General features: G+C 36.7%; 1 protein-coding gene across 2 annotated transcripts in view; it reads right to left on the bottom strand.

Moving 5' to 3' along the window:
• Nucleotides 1-12,739, bottom strand: part of LOC137399650 (uncharacterized) — a 42,085-nt gene that overhangs the window by 26,482 nt on the left and 2,864 nt on the right. For both annotated transcript variants that reach the window (XM_068085835.1, XM_068085836.1), the window contains exons 2-9: nucleotides 10,778-10,892; nucleotides 10,164-10,323; nucleotides 9,622-9,796; nucleotides 8,345-8,481; nucleotides 3,630-3,740; nucleotides 2,556-2,720; nucleotides 1,756-1,906; nucleotides 34-134 (exon numbers count right to left, since the gene is read on the bottom strand). In XM_068085835.1, coding sequence (XP_067941936.1) covers nucleotides 34-134; nucleotides 1,756-1,906; nucleotides 2,556-2,720; nucleotides 3,630-3,740; nucleotides 8,345-8,481; nucleotides 9,622-9,796; nucleotides 10,164-10,323; nucleotides 10,778-10,892 — 1,115 coding nt within the window. The remainder of the gene's footprint in view (nucleotides 1-33; nucleotides 135-1,755; nucleotides 1,907-2,555; nucleotides 2,721-3,629; nucleotides 3,741-8,344; nucleotides 8,482-9,621; nucleotides 9,797-10,163; nucleotides 10,324-10,777; nucleotides 10,893-12,739) is intronic.

Genomic DNA, 12,739 nt, shown 5'->3' with positions numbered 1-12,739 from the left:
AATACCAAATTAATAGTTTATTTCAACACGAACCAAGTCTTCGTTGAAAGTCCACATTCGTTTGCCTCCCCTACTCATCTGTTCCCAGTGGTTTTTGCATTCCGTGGCAGACATGTCACCGACCATCCAGGCAACTACAAATAATGCAAGAATGACAAATGAAATGCTAAAGACACACGAGTCGGTAGATCGCTATAGAGCATTGAAAAATGCGCTTGAGGAGCTCGGACACATAGCAAACTTTACAACGAAAAACCATTAAAAAGAAATATAAGTTAAAACTCCTTGTCTTATTCCGTCGTGTTTTCAACTCGGTTACTTTAAGATAAGCCTTCTTGGCTTTGGATCAACCAGATAGTTCAGCTACACCTAAAGAATGGTCCACACTATATCGCAGTATATCGGAGTTGTCCTCTCTTGGTAACTGTGCAATAACTATGTTCACACTGTCACAGACCCATTCACGTTTACATCAGCGAGTAGTTGGCATCATAGTATTATCAATACACAACGCGGTTGCATGATGAAATATTAATGCCGCAGCAACTAGCTAGAGGGGAAATAAAGATCAAGCAATCTGTGACAGCCAATCAATATCGCCGAGGTGGTTCACATTGCACAGGCTGTCGTCGATGCTCAACGAAGTATCAGAAATGTTTGACAGTCGCAATGTTTCCCGACATATCTGCGTTGCCTCAGTGATGCCATCGGTGTACGGTGCAAATAGTAGATGAATAATAGCCGAGAAGACAACTCCAACATACAGCAATAAAGTGTAAACCAGTTTTAAAGCTCAGACTGGCTTGCAAGTTACCCTAGTGAACATAACCATGACATTTCTCCAAATTGGCTATGAAAGAACAATATATAGGCATTGCGCGCTAAGAAACTGTCACATATTTAAACGCATTGTTTCAAGGTAATATATTTGGTGGCCTTTAGTAGATGAATAACAACCCTAACTTATTTGTAAAGTTACGGGTAATGCGTTATTTGTAAAGTTACGGGTAATGCGTTATTTGTAAAGGTGAGACTGAGCTCTTTGACCTAAATACAGCAAGAGAAAGTTCAAGTACAAAGTGAGGCGAGATTGAACAAAACAAAAACCGGCTTAAGAAATAAATAAAGACAATAATAAAAGAGTGAAACCTTGACATAACCTTGACGTAAAGCCTGAGACCTGTAACAAGCTCATGACCCATTAACTTGGTATAGAAAGTCAGCGTTACCAGGTTAAACACACTGCATGCTATTATAATTTCTAATCACATAAAACAATAAGCTCAACAAACTAGTCACAAAAACGATATAGTCGTATTGTTTCGGAAAATATCAAGAAATATATGTAGCTTTTGGCATGAAATGCCAATACAGTAAATGCAATAGTCAAGGCCTACACATCTATGTAGGCAATTTATGTGCTGCAATGAGTTTCATATAGACCACAATATTGTTAATCTAACTTTTCCTACTATAATAGCGAAGGGTTTGGTACTACTATGGGTATCCCATAAACCTCTCTCACAATCACTCCAGTGCATAAGCACCCAAAAGAGGCTTGTACTTACATCTATCCATCTCAGCCACAACTACATTCCTGTTTGTACAGAGCCTAGAGCATTGGAGGTAAATCTCTAGACCCTGTGTAGGGAAACTCTCACTCTGAGAGATGAAGCGAGGTGGCTATGAGCCGGTGCAATAGCTACATATGCCAACCCCAAAACTGTAATGAAGACAAGGTGTCCGGATACAAACCCTTATCCCAGCTGATAATATCTTCCTTTCCCAAGTTCAAGGTTACATGTTTATAAAGCAAATCAGCCTTCTCCTTGCTCCATGTGTCTGTCGCATAGTCGTTGAGTGTCTGTTGATATCGTTGCAGGCACAAGAATGCCGTCCGGTCAGTCTGCATGTAATCAATTTAACAGTGACGATATTGTTATGTACACTGTAGATGATACCAAAGTCTGGCCCTTCCAAGTTTTTATGACACTTATTCTTTGAAAAACAATTCTTATGCCATTAGCCATTCAAAGTATGGAAACAGTAACTTTCTAAGAATTCAACTACTACGAGTGTTTTTATTCAAGACAGCATGTCGTAATTTCTACCTGCCCAGTCATATTAGTTTAACAAAACAAAATTTAGTTTAGCATAATTTAAAATTAAAGCCTATAAAACAAAAAAAACTTGCTATCATGAAATGTAGTTAACCTAAAAAAGTTGCTTGATATTGCAAATTAATGACAATAAACAAACAAAAAATTGTTAACAAACAAAAATTTGTTAACAAACATAGACTAAGATATCAGTATATTAATCAATGAAACTAGTTCGATTTTGAGCAACAAACTGCAATTTTTAAAATTTTATTATTTGCAATGATCACGAATGATAATAAGGAAACTCGCTTAAGGAATCAAAAATGATCACCTAGAATGATACATTCAAAACATGGAAACACACTGACTGTTTAAATGCCGGTTACAGATCAATCCTTGTTGTTATGTTACAAAAAGCAATGTATTTGCTGGAGGAAGCGTGAGCAGTCTTACCCCGAGTTCCTCCGCAATCAACACCCACTGTTGATGCCCGTGCTGTTCAACCAGCAACTTGAGCTCTTCGTCCTCTGGAGGCATCCACTGACTCCGGTTGACCAGAGGGTTGCAGACATTACGATAGAGACATATGCACGACTCAGAGCTGAACTGTCCGTCCAACTGCAATCAAATAACCAATCAAATAATTAAATAATCGATGCTGAACATGCCTATCACCCGGGTTCAAACTGTTTAAGCTACAACTTTTAAAAATAATTGCACTTTTGTGTTTGATTTGCATTAAAATATTTTTTGCTCAATTTTTATTATTAGCAAACAAAGTAATCAGCATCGGTGATGGCATTGTCTAACGTAAATACATGTTTAGGAAATGTTTACTTTTGTGTTTAAAAAGATTTGCACGCATTTGTAAATAAATATTAGTAATTATCTCCTTTTATCACATTTGATACCTACATTATAATGTAATAAATAAATGAAATAAATAATAATAAGAAAATATAAGAACCTGCAATATATTCCCATGAATTGTAGATAATATTCATGCATATTTTCTTTAATTAATTTATGACATAAATTGTATGAATAATAGAAGCTTATAAATGTGGAAAATCTTGTAAAGAAATTCGATAAAGGCATCACTAATTATTTTAGTAGATGCATAATTATATTATATTAATATAATACATAATTTAAGGTTTAAGTAAAGCTCGATTCATATTCGACACTACAACTCCACTTACATGTGAACTGAAGTCACATTGGTGAAGCAAGACAAAAAAAGAATTTTACTAAACCGAAGGTTTTTTTCTTGCAAATATTTTTATCTTTTAGCCAGGCTTTAAGAAGTGAGTAAATGAAGAACACTAATAACAACCATACTAGGTAAGCTTCCGTATACAATGTATACGGAAGCTTACCTAGTATTAAAATATCTAGTAGTAAAATAAGGTTTGGGTCAATGATTGCTTGATATTACATGAGGTGAAGGAACATCCTCAAGGCTAGTGAACAATATCAACTCATAGTTTTATTCAAATGTCATATCTTAGTAACCATAGTACATACGTGATGATTGGCTATGGTTAGCCAATCAGCATGCTCTATAACATCTTCTACGGGTACATCTGCGAGAGAGAAGCTTGACCTTACTGACTCTATTGTGAATAAAAGATCCGCCTGCAAACAGACTAGAGATCTATCACAACCAGAGACCTTCTACATTTATAATTTCCTATTCCACTGCACCTGGATCACACGCAAGCATGTTTCTCCGTTACTCACAAAACATGACGAACAATCAAGCTATGTCAACTATGGTTATTCGAAGAGAGAACTTTTACAACCACAAAGCATTATCAAGACCGGCTGATAACTAGGCCTAAACGCTTTCTATTAGCTATGAGTTGATGTAAGTCCACTCTCGTGCTGCCCACAATCGCAAATCATTTACTATATGAAGACAAAAAGGGTGAATATAGTTAATAGCAAAAATAAATAATTATACAGACGGAGTGCCCAAAGAATGTAATTTAAAGTTGGTGCGCAGTTTTAACAGTTGGCTCCTACAGGTAGCAACCTTGAAAGTTATTTTGAACTAGGCTTTGACTGCATATTATCACAACACTAACTACAGCTAATACGTTATATGTCAAATAAAACATACGCTGACAATGTTATCCACATAAAAAAAACATAAGGCAGTCACTTTGCCAACAGCCAACAAAACATTTCTGTTTTTTCTCTCCTTCGCTGATGTAAAGCTTGAAATTTTTCAATGTTGATAAGATGTACAGAAACTTTTTTGATTTCCTAAGATTTTCATCTTCAGACAAACAAACTTAAAGCTTCCAATGATACCTACAGAAAAAGCTTCAAAATATGTTGAAAAATACAATAGAACATTTGCAATTTTGTGTAGTGGTATGTATATAACACAAATGTTTATAAAACAAGTTTAACCCAATTGTCATGGTAGGTACATGAAAGTTTGTTCGTCAGAATAGTTTTAGTGTTTACGTCCCTTACAAGTGCCAACATTAGTACAGCATCTGTATGCTAGTAATGAATAGCAACTTTATTGTAGGAATGGAAACTACAAAAACAAATTTACATAACGGCAATGATGCTATCAAATGAAATGCTATAAATCTACAAATTTATAGGCTATATAATAATAATAATCTATCAAATGCATATACATTCAAGAACAATTGATATAAACCATATTAATAATACATGCAAAAACAAAAATTAACATTTTTGAAACAAAAATATTTGCATCGTTTACTACGACCAGTTGCATTCCAACTGTTGTTTTAGTGTGGAGCCATTTCATCTTCTTTTGGCTGTTCAACACCTTCTACAGTGTTTTTGACTACAACTCTTTTTCTACGCTGTTGAACTAGTCGATATTAGTTTGTCTAAACAGATTTTTAGTTGAGCAAAACTTTTACGAGTCGCCATTTAGAAATCCCTTCACGAAAATGAGAAACTTTCGGCCAAGTGACACGGCCAAGTGGCACGGCCAAGTGACACGGCCAAGTGACACGGCCAAGTGGCACGGCCAAGTGGCACGGCCAAGTGGCACGGCCAAGTGGCACGGCCAAGTGGCACGGCCAAGTGGCACGGCCAAGTGACACGGCCAAGTGGCACGGCCAAGTGACACGGCCAAGTGACACGGCCAAGTGACACGGCCAAGTGACACGGCCAAGTGACACGGCCAAGTGACACGGCCAAGTGACACGGCCAAGTGACACGGCCAAGTGACACGGCCAAGTGACACGGCCAAGTGACACGGCCAAGTGACACGGCCAAGTGACACGGCCAAGTGACACGGCCAAGTGACACGGCCAAGTGACACGGCCAAGTGACACGGCCAAGTGACACGGCCAAGTGACACGGCCAAGTGACACGGCCAAGTGACACGGCCAAGTGACACGGCCAAGTGACACGGCCAAGTGACACGGCCAAGTGACACGGCCAAGTGACACGGCCAAGTGACACGGCCAAGTGACACGGCCAAGTGACACGGCCAAGTGGCACGGCCAAGTGACACGGCCAAGTGACACGGCCAAGTGACACGGCCAAGTGACACGGCCAAGTGACACGGCCAAGTGACACGGCCAAGTGACACGGCCAAGTGACACGGCCAAGTGACATGGCTTGCACACTAAACATGCTAAGGACAAGTTTTAGCCTCAAAATAGTAGTACAGATTCCATTGCAAATGCAAACCGTTTTTATATACATGGACTTGGAAGTGTCAAGACAGCGTTAAACAAGGAACTACTATTAGTCTGATACATTTATTAATTATCTCTATGAAGTTGTTTTAAAGTTTTAAAGAAAAAACTGTAAAGCATCGGGGTGAGAAAACAGACATCAATACAAACAGCAAACACAAAAGAATTATTTGCTAATGATGTAACCGAGTCATTGTTAGTAGCATTTGGTGGACACTTCTTTACTGATCACTTGCTATTATGGTTTCGTCAAGACCAAATAATGTCAAAGTAGGGGTCAAATGGATGTAGTATTCAATTAAATGGTGGTGCTCTACTTTTCAACGCTTCTCCTATATTGGCGGTCTAATAGAGGAGACGCCCAAATTAAGGTAGCGTTCAAATAGAGGTTTTACGGTATATGGGTCTATTAAAACCCAATTGGGAGGGGACAACTCTTACGATATCATCCCACGAGCAAACGAGCGGAGCGATGTGTGCGAGTTTTTTATGATAAATGCATGTGCACACAACTTACGAAAATTATTCATCAACAATGAGACGAACCCTTGGCTAGAAATTTCATCAAGAAATTTAAGCATCGGAATGTAAAGTCGTAAAAGTATAATAACGATACAAAACACATTTAAACCTATTTAAATATGTTACCAAGTCTTTGTAAATTGTCGGTATTATCTTTAAACTTACCCATCTGATCGGATTATACACAAATAGACAGATTTATTTGAACGAAAATCGCCACAAAAAGCTTGAAAAGCTCGGTTTAATAAAAGTTAAGACCGAAAATTGAAACGCCAATAAAGCCGTTCGACCGATTGTAGAACAATTTAGTAGTGCGTATTTCACGAGAAAACCGTGTTCATTTTACCAGTCTATGGTACTGTTTACTTGTAATCGAATTTATTCGAAGGTTTTTGTAATAAACGTAGACCGTTTGAGGCGTAGACCGATTTACGGGTACGAAATTGTGGTACACCGTTTATCAGCCTATGTTTTTTGTCCAATCACCGAAGGTTTCATTATTTAAAACGTTAGCCGAAATTCTTTACAACGTACGTACAAGCTAGGGCCAAACTACAACGCCCCTTCATGACGAGAACATTTTTTATTTTGCTACATTTTTATACGAGTGAATGCTCCTACCCGCTTTCTGTTAAAGATCGCTTATCAAAACCATTCTACATTCAACGCAACCAACTTTGAAACTGTATAGTACACAGTAGCTTGCCATTTTACTTCTAATTTTGCATTTCAGAATTATAATAAACATATTTCTTTATCGTTGTTGAATTACATACATTACAGTAAATTAGGCCTATAGCTTTATAACACTTTTATAACAGCTTTTATTTTGCTGCAGTTTGCAGAAATCTTCGAGACGCATTAATGCTCATAGGTTTTCTATTATTGCTGTATTACTATATTAACAATATTGGTTATTTTAATAATATCAGTGCATTTTACTTATAATATTGGCCAACATTGCATTTCTCCTATTGCAAGAGAGAGATATAAACGTAATATTTTCCTTTCATTGTTGTTGTTTGTCATGACCAAACACTTTTTAAATAAATTTTCTAAAAACCTATATAAATACCACAACTTCTTGATATTGCTACCTATGACGTTTTGAAATGTAAACAAAATTGTGTATTGGTTTTCTATTATTACTATATTAATAAAATTGATTATTCTAAGAATATCAGTGCATTTTACTTCTAATATTGGCCAATATTGCATTTCTCCTGTTGCAGGGGGAAAATATAAACATCTTTTCCATTCATTATTGCTTATTGTTGTATATAATAACACCCACACCCAGTACATTACAGCTACCATTGCAGTTATCCTATTGCACTGCAGAGCCATTTGATTGCTAATATTGCATTTCTCAACCATTAGTACCCTTTATTTTTTTGCCAATATCTCTGGCCATCTCTTTGGTCGTGGGCTGTATGACAGTGGAATTTCTAGTCAGTATAATTATCATTAGTGTTGCACAATTTTCACACTCTTATACAGAGGTTTCAATCGATACAATTTTATTAAGCCATGGGGACACTAGCTTAACGGTAGCAACTATCATGGCCTGACCATTGAATATATTTTCTGACCAAGTACTATGAGAACTAGTAATCTGACAGTCTGGTGTGCTGTGAGAGATCATCAGGTGTAATAACTATCTGCAACATTATTCCAAAGCGCAGAAAGATGGTTGATTGATGCAGATGTTAGAGTGCCAGTCTAACAAGCTGAATGTTGCAGGTTCGAATCCCACATGATGCACTCTTTTTGCCAACAGCCAATTGTGGCATTGGACAGACAAACAAACACGGCTCTTATCATAGTAAACATCGATGTGACTGAATTTTCCTGCCAAGATGTACAGCTGTTGCTGGCATGATAAAACAATTTTTGATCAGTTACAAATACAGGAAAAGTGTATGTCATGTGAATAGGAAAACTACTGAATTTATTCCAAAAATAACACAAAACATGAGCTCCTTCTATGTAACATAGCCTTGACGAAGAGCGTACCTCTAATTCTCCTTCCTGCCCAGTGTCGACAACCCCCTGCCGACATTTTTTCAGACGTAAATGCAGGTCTTTAAGGCATTTGGCCTTCATCTGTTCATCCAGACACTGTAAGAGAAGCTCCTCCTGATAGATCTTCCCTAGAAATAGGAGCATTAGAGAGTAAAACAAAATAAAAAGATAAAACATCCCAGATAGCGTAACATAATTGATTACTCACGCAGCAGCCACGGAATTGAGACTAAGGTAAACAAAGATATCGTTGACAAACTAAAACTCAGTACTAATGTTATTTAATATTCTATTTTATATTTGAAACCCTCAAAATCAATAGTAACTGCATCTTTAAAAATGCAAGATAATAATTCTAGTAAGGACACTGTGTTTACTTTAGACACCATTATGCTTTCTTATTCAGCTGCTCATAACACACTATGGTTGGATAGTCACCTGACTACTTGTTACACTGGTCATGTGACTGCGTTACACTGGTCATGTGACTGCGTTACACTGGTCATGTGACTGCGTTACACTGGTCATGTGACTGCGTTACACTGGTCATGTGACTGCGTTACACTGGTCATGTGACTGCGTTACCCTGGTCATGTGACTGCGTTACACTGGTCATGTGACTGCGTAACACTGGTCATGTGACTGCGTAACACTGGTCATGTGACTGCGTTACAGTGGTCATGTGACTGCGTTACACTGGTCACGTGACCGTGTTACACTGGTCATGTGACTGCATTACACCGGTCGTGTAACTGCGTTACACTCGTCATGTTCGTGTGAAACTTTCTTCAGGGTTCTTCAATTTTGGGCAGTTTGCAAGAGTAAGCTAATATGCGAGATTATGCAGTAGTTGATATACGTGTATTTTCATTGTTTAAACTTGGAATAGAAAATTCAAATATATGAAATACAGCACCAAACATGCTGATTTTGTACAAGTTTTGTTTATATGTTAACCTTTCAACTTACTTCAAAAACTTCAACCAAATATCACCTATCAGCACATCAAATGAGATCACTTTAAACTACTGGATGCATGACAATAACATCAGGTATACAATGCGCATAGCAGAAATAAAAAAAACATTTTCTTAGTTCATAAAATATAAAAGCAAATTTCAGGTTTTTCAGCGTTTTATCATGAGCATTGGTTCAACTTTCTGGTGAAAAATGGCTGCTCCTTTAGAAAGCGCTGAAAATCATCACAGCACACAACATCTCATGAGCATTTTCTGGTATAATAAATAAAATGAGAAGAAAAGACTTACAGACTTTAGGCAACTCAATCTTAGGAAAGAGGAAATCCCTCAGCTCTGTATCACGATTCTTTGGTGGTCCTGAACCCCATTCATCCTTGAAGTAGGGATAGGTCATTATGTCATAGCAAGCTAGTTTCTTCGGCTTCTCCGAGATGTCCGAGGCAAGTTGTTGTTGGCCTATTCGCTAAAGTACATAAATTTTCCATCACACACAGTGGGAAAACTATCATAGGCATTCTTTTAAAATAGGTTACAGTGTTCTATTAAATATCTCGTGAATGGCATCACAAATCACCATTACTTGACGCAATATGAGATTATTTATAACCTTATACAGTTAATTTTTTACACCATCTTTGGTGCAAACAGTGTAAATGCAGCCACCTTATCTAAAAACTTCTCCGATGCAAGATACGGTGACACCTACATACCAAGATCATCACCGGATTGTAGACTGTCTTAGCCTCAATCTGACAACTGCCGGATACAGAAACCTACCAGAAAGAGTACAGGAGTGTAAATATAGTATGGTGTCTTTTTCTCTAACGTACCTGCTGTTCTGCATTCCTATTCAGTAGTTCTTTGATGTTAGAAATGTTGTAGCGCAGGAGCTCCTGATAAGCCCTGTTGAGCTTGAGGGCCGTCTCCAGGGTGTCCCCAAGTTCCTCATCTGAATCATCTCGTTCATACAAATTTTCTTCATCTTGATTGCTACAGTGAGGACCGTGTAAATAGCATGTATAGCATATATTATATATACATATTGTTGCATCGCCTTTTTCAGACCACCAACCTGGCTTGAACATTTCTATGTTGCCAATGGCCTACAAAAACTGTTCTGATGGGAATACCACCTAAATGTGAATATCTACAATGTTGTGAACAGTAGCGTTTAATCAGACATAACTGAGTGATTTCTGAAAAAACTTATTACATTGAAAAACTTGAGAACAACTGTCTAGGGGCCATCCGCTATCTCATCATCAGCCTTAGGTACTATTGTCCTACTAAAATACTTAGTGACAAACACTAGGCAGCCTCTTGAAACCTCAAGTCATCTCGTATGAAATTTTGCAATTAAAAATAAAGTTTATTTAGTAATAATTATGCAGCATCACGGAAATAAAAGTTCAAGACTCTTGTCTCTCGTTGCTACTTGTACAACCTTGTTGAGGCAATGGGTTGCAGGTCTGAGGAATTATAAATGCCCTTGTCAGCACTTATACAAAGCTCTTCTTCTTCGTCACTGTCTACCTCCTCATCTGTCTGTTGCTGCCTCCCTACAAACATGGCACACCAATGACTGCTAATTCCAATCAAAAATGAATGACATCATTTGTGTAAAACAGCAACTTAATGAGCTTTACATGACAATTTTGAAAGTTGTTAAAGTTGAGTGAATACTTTTTAACAGCATAGAAATGGCCACTAAAATTAATTGTTTAACACTAGAATTTTTTTAAATAAATTGGAAAAATACATTTAAATTAAAATTTTATTTTGAGGAAAATAAAATTTTATTATTTATGATGCAGGTTTCAGGTAATATGACTAAAATTTGAGCCCTACACACCGGAACATACATAAACATACATTGGAACCCTATACACTTATACACATTTTTATTCTAACAGTTTTAGAAAATGGGATAAGAACAACAGAAACATGAGCAGAAAATAAGATTTGATAATATGATCATACAACTTTCCATCTGTAGCAATACTTCAAGCTGTCAGGATGTCATGACATGTTAGTCTGATGTGGCATCATTAACAGTTTTCCTCCTTTTACAATGCGATTTACTAAGAAACAACATAATGACGTCAAATCGTAGGCGGTAGCTGTGTTTGAATTCAACGCCATATGATATAATTGTCTACCGGTCGAATGCAATTTTTGTAACCTCATGCTTATTTGTTTGAAATGATTGTGCTAAAATGAGTTCAACAGAGCGTACGTATAATGACAAAAAATTTGATATTTGTGTTTCTAACAAGCGAGTATTGATAATTTTTGATTTCACCTATGGAACAGGCATTGATGAGAAAATATCAACAACAACGAATCACAAATTTACGACAGTTTATAATTTTGCAGTTGATGTTCTGCAAATTCCCTCAAGTACAAAAACTTTGTTTTCTACCAATGTCCTAATCCGTAAAACTATCTGACGCGTTTGACCATTGAGTGTCTGGTACTAATGTAGTTAATATCTATCCAATATCATACAATGTGCAGGATATATTCTATATGTACATTGATAGATTTAAAGAGATAATTTCATTGTCATTAACTCAAAAGACTTGACACAAAGTTTAACCTTAAGGTCAAGTACACAACGGCATCCATTAGCAAGCCCTGCTTATCACTGAGCCTCGCCGTAATTTATTTATCAGTACATTCTAGCAAAATGCTTATTACATAATTTATGTTCGTAAGTGAACAACCTATAAGTGCCAAAAGTTGTCCTATCTTAGATTAACTTAGAGTTGTTGGCATCCATCCTGAATTATCAAACTGTTTCATTAAATTAATAAAGAGGTGTTGATAACATATGTAAAAAACAGATACCCACAAAACAATTCAATGCTTAATGTTATACCTTTAAACTCAAAACTTTAGAACTAAGTTAATGTGTACAACAAAAGTTGACTCATTGTTTGTTAGTGAACCAATTTTATAATTACACAGATCAGCGACTGTCTTTAGGAATTGAAAAGCCATCCCCTTTGCATATTGATAGTATGAGACGGGGGTCAAAAAATGTGGAATAGGCTACTAGGGAACTTCTAAAGTAGCTCTTTACTATTTATTTTCCAAATAAAACAATATTAAATAAAAATACATTTATATGCAAGTACCAAAACATGTTTGTGTTTAATTCAAAATGTAAGTCGATACAGCTATAATGATCAAATTTTTATATTTTCAAGTCAGAAAAAATAGTTCATTGCCAAAGCATCTGAGATACAAACTCATATTTCTAGATATCTTGGATTCATAGCCTGAATAGCAGAACATTGTTTATGTACCATATTCATGCTTAGCTTTGACTGCATATTGCTTAATTTGCTAAAAAACGTCTTCGATCATCAAAGATGTCAACTCAGGATAGCGAGGAAATATA

Source organism: Watersipora subatra, chromosome 7 (assembly GCF_963576615.1).
Source record: "Watersipora subatra chromosome 7, tzWatSuba1.1, whole genome shotgun sequence".
In the NCBI taxonomy this organism is placed as follows: Eukaryota; Metazoa; Bryozoa; class Gymnolaemata; order Cheilostomatida; family Watersiporidae; genus Watersipora; species Watersipora subatra.
The sequence above is the reverse complement of the archived record's forward strand: the minus strand, read 5'-3'. Positions and strand labels throughout refer to the sequence as shown.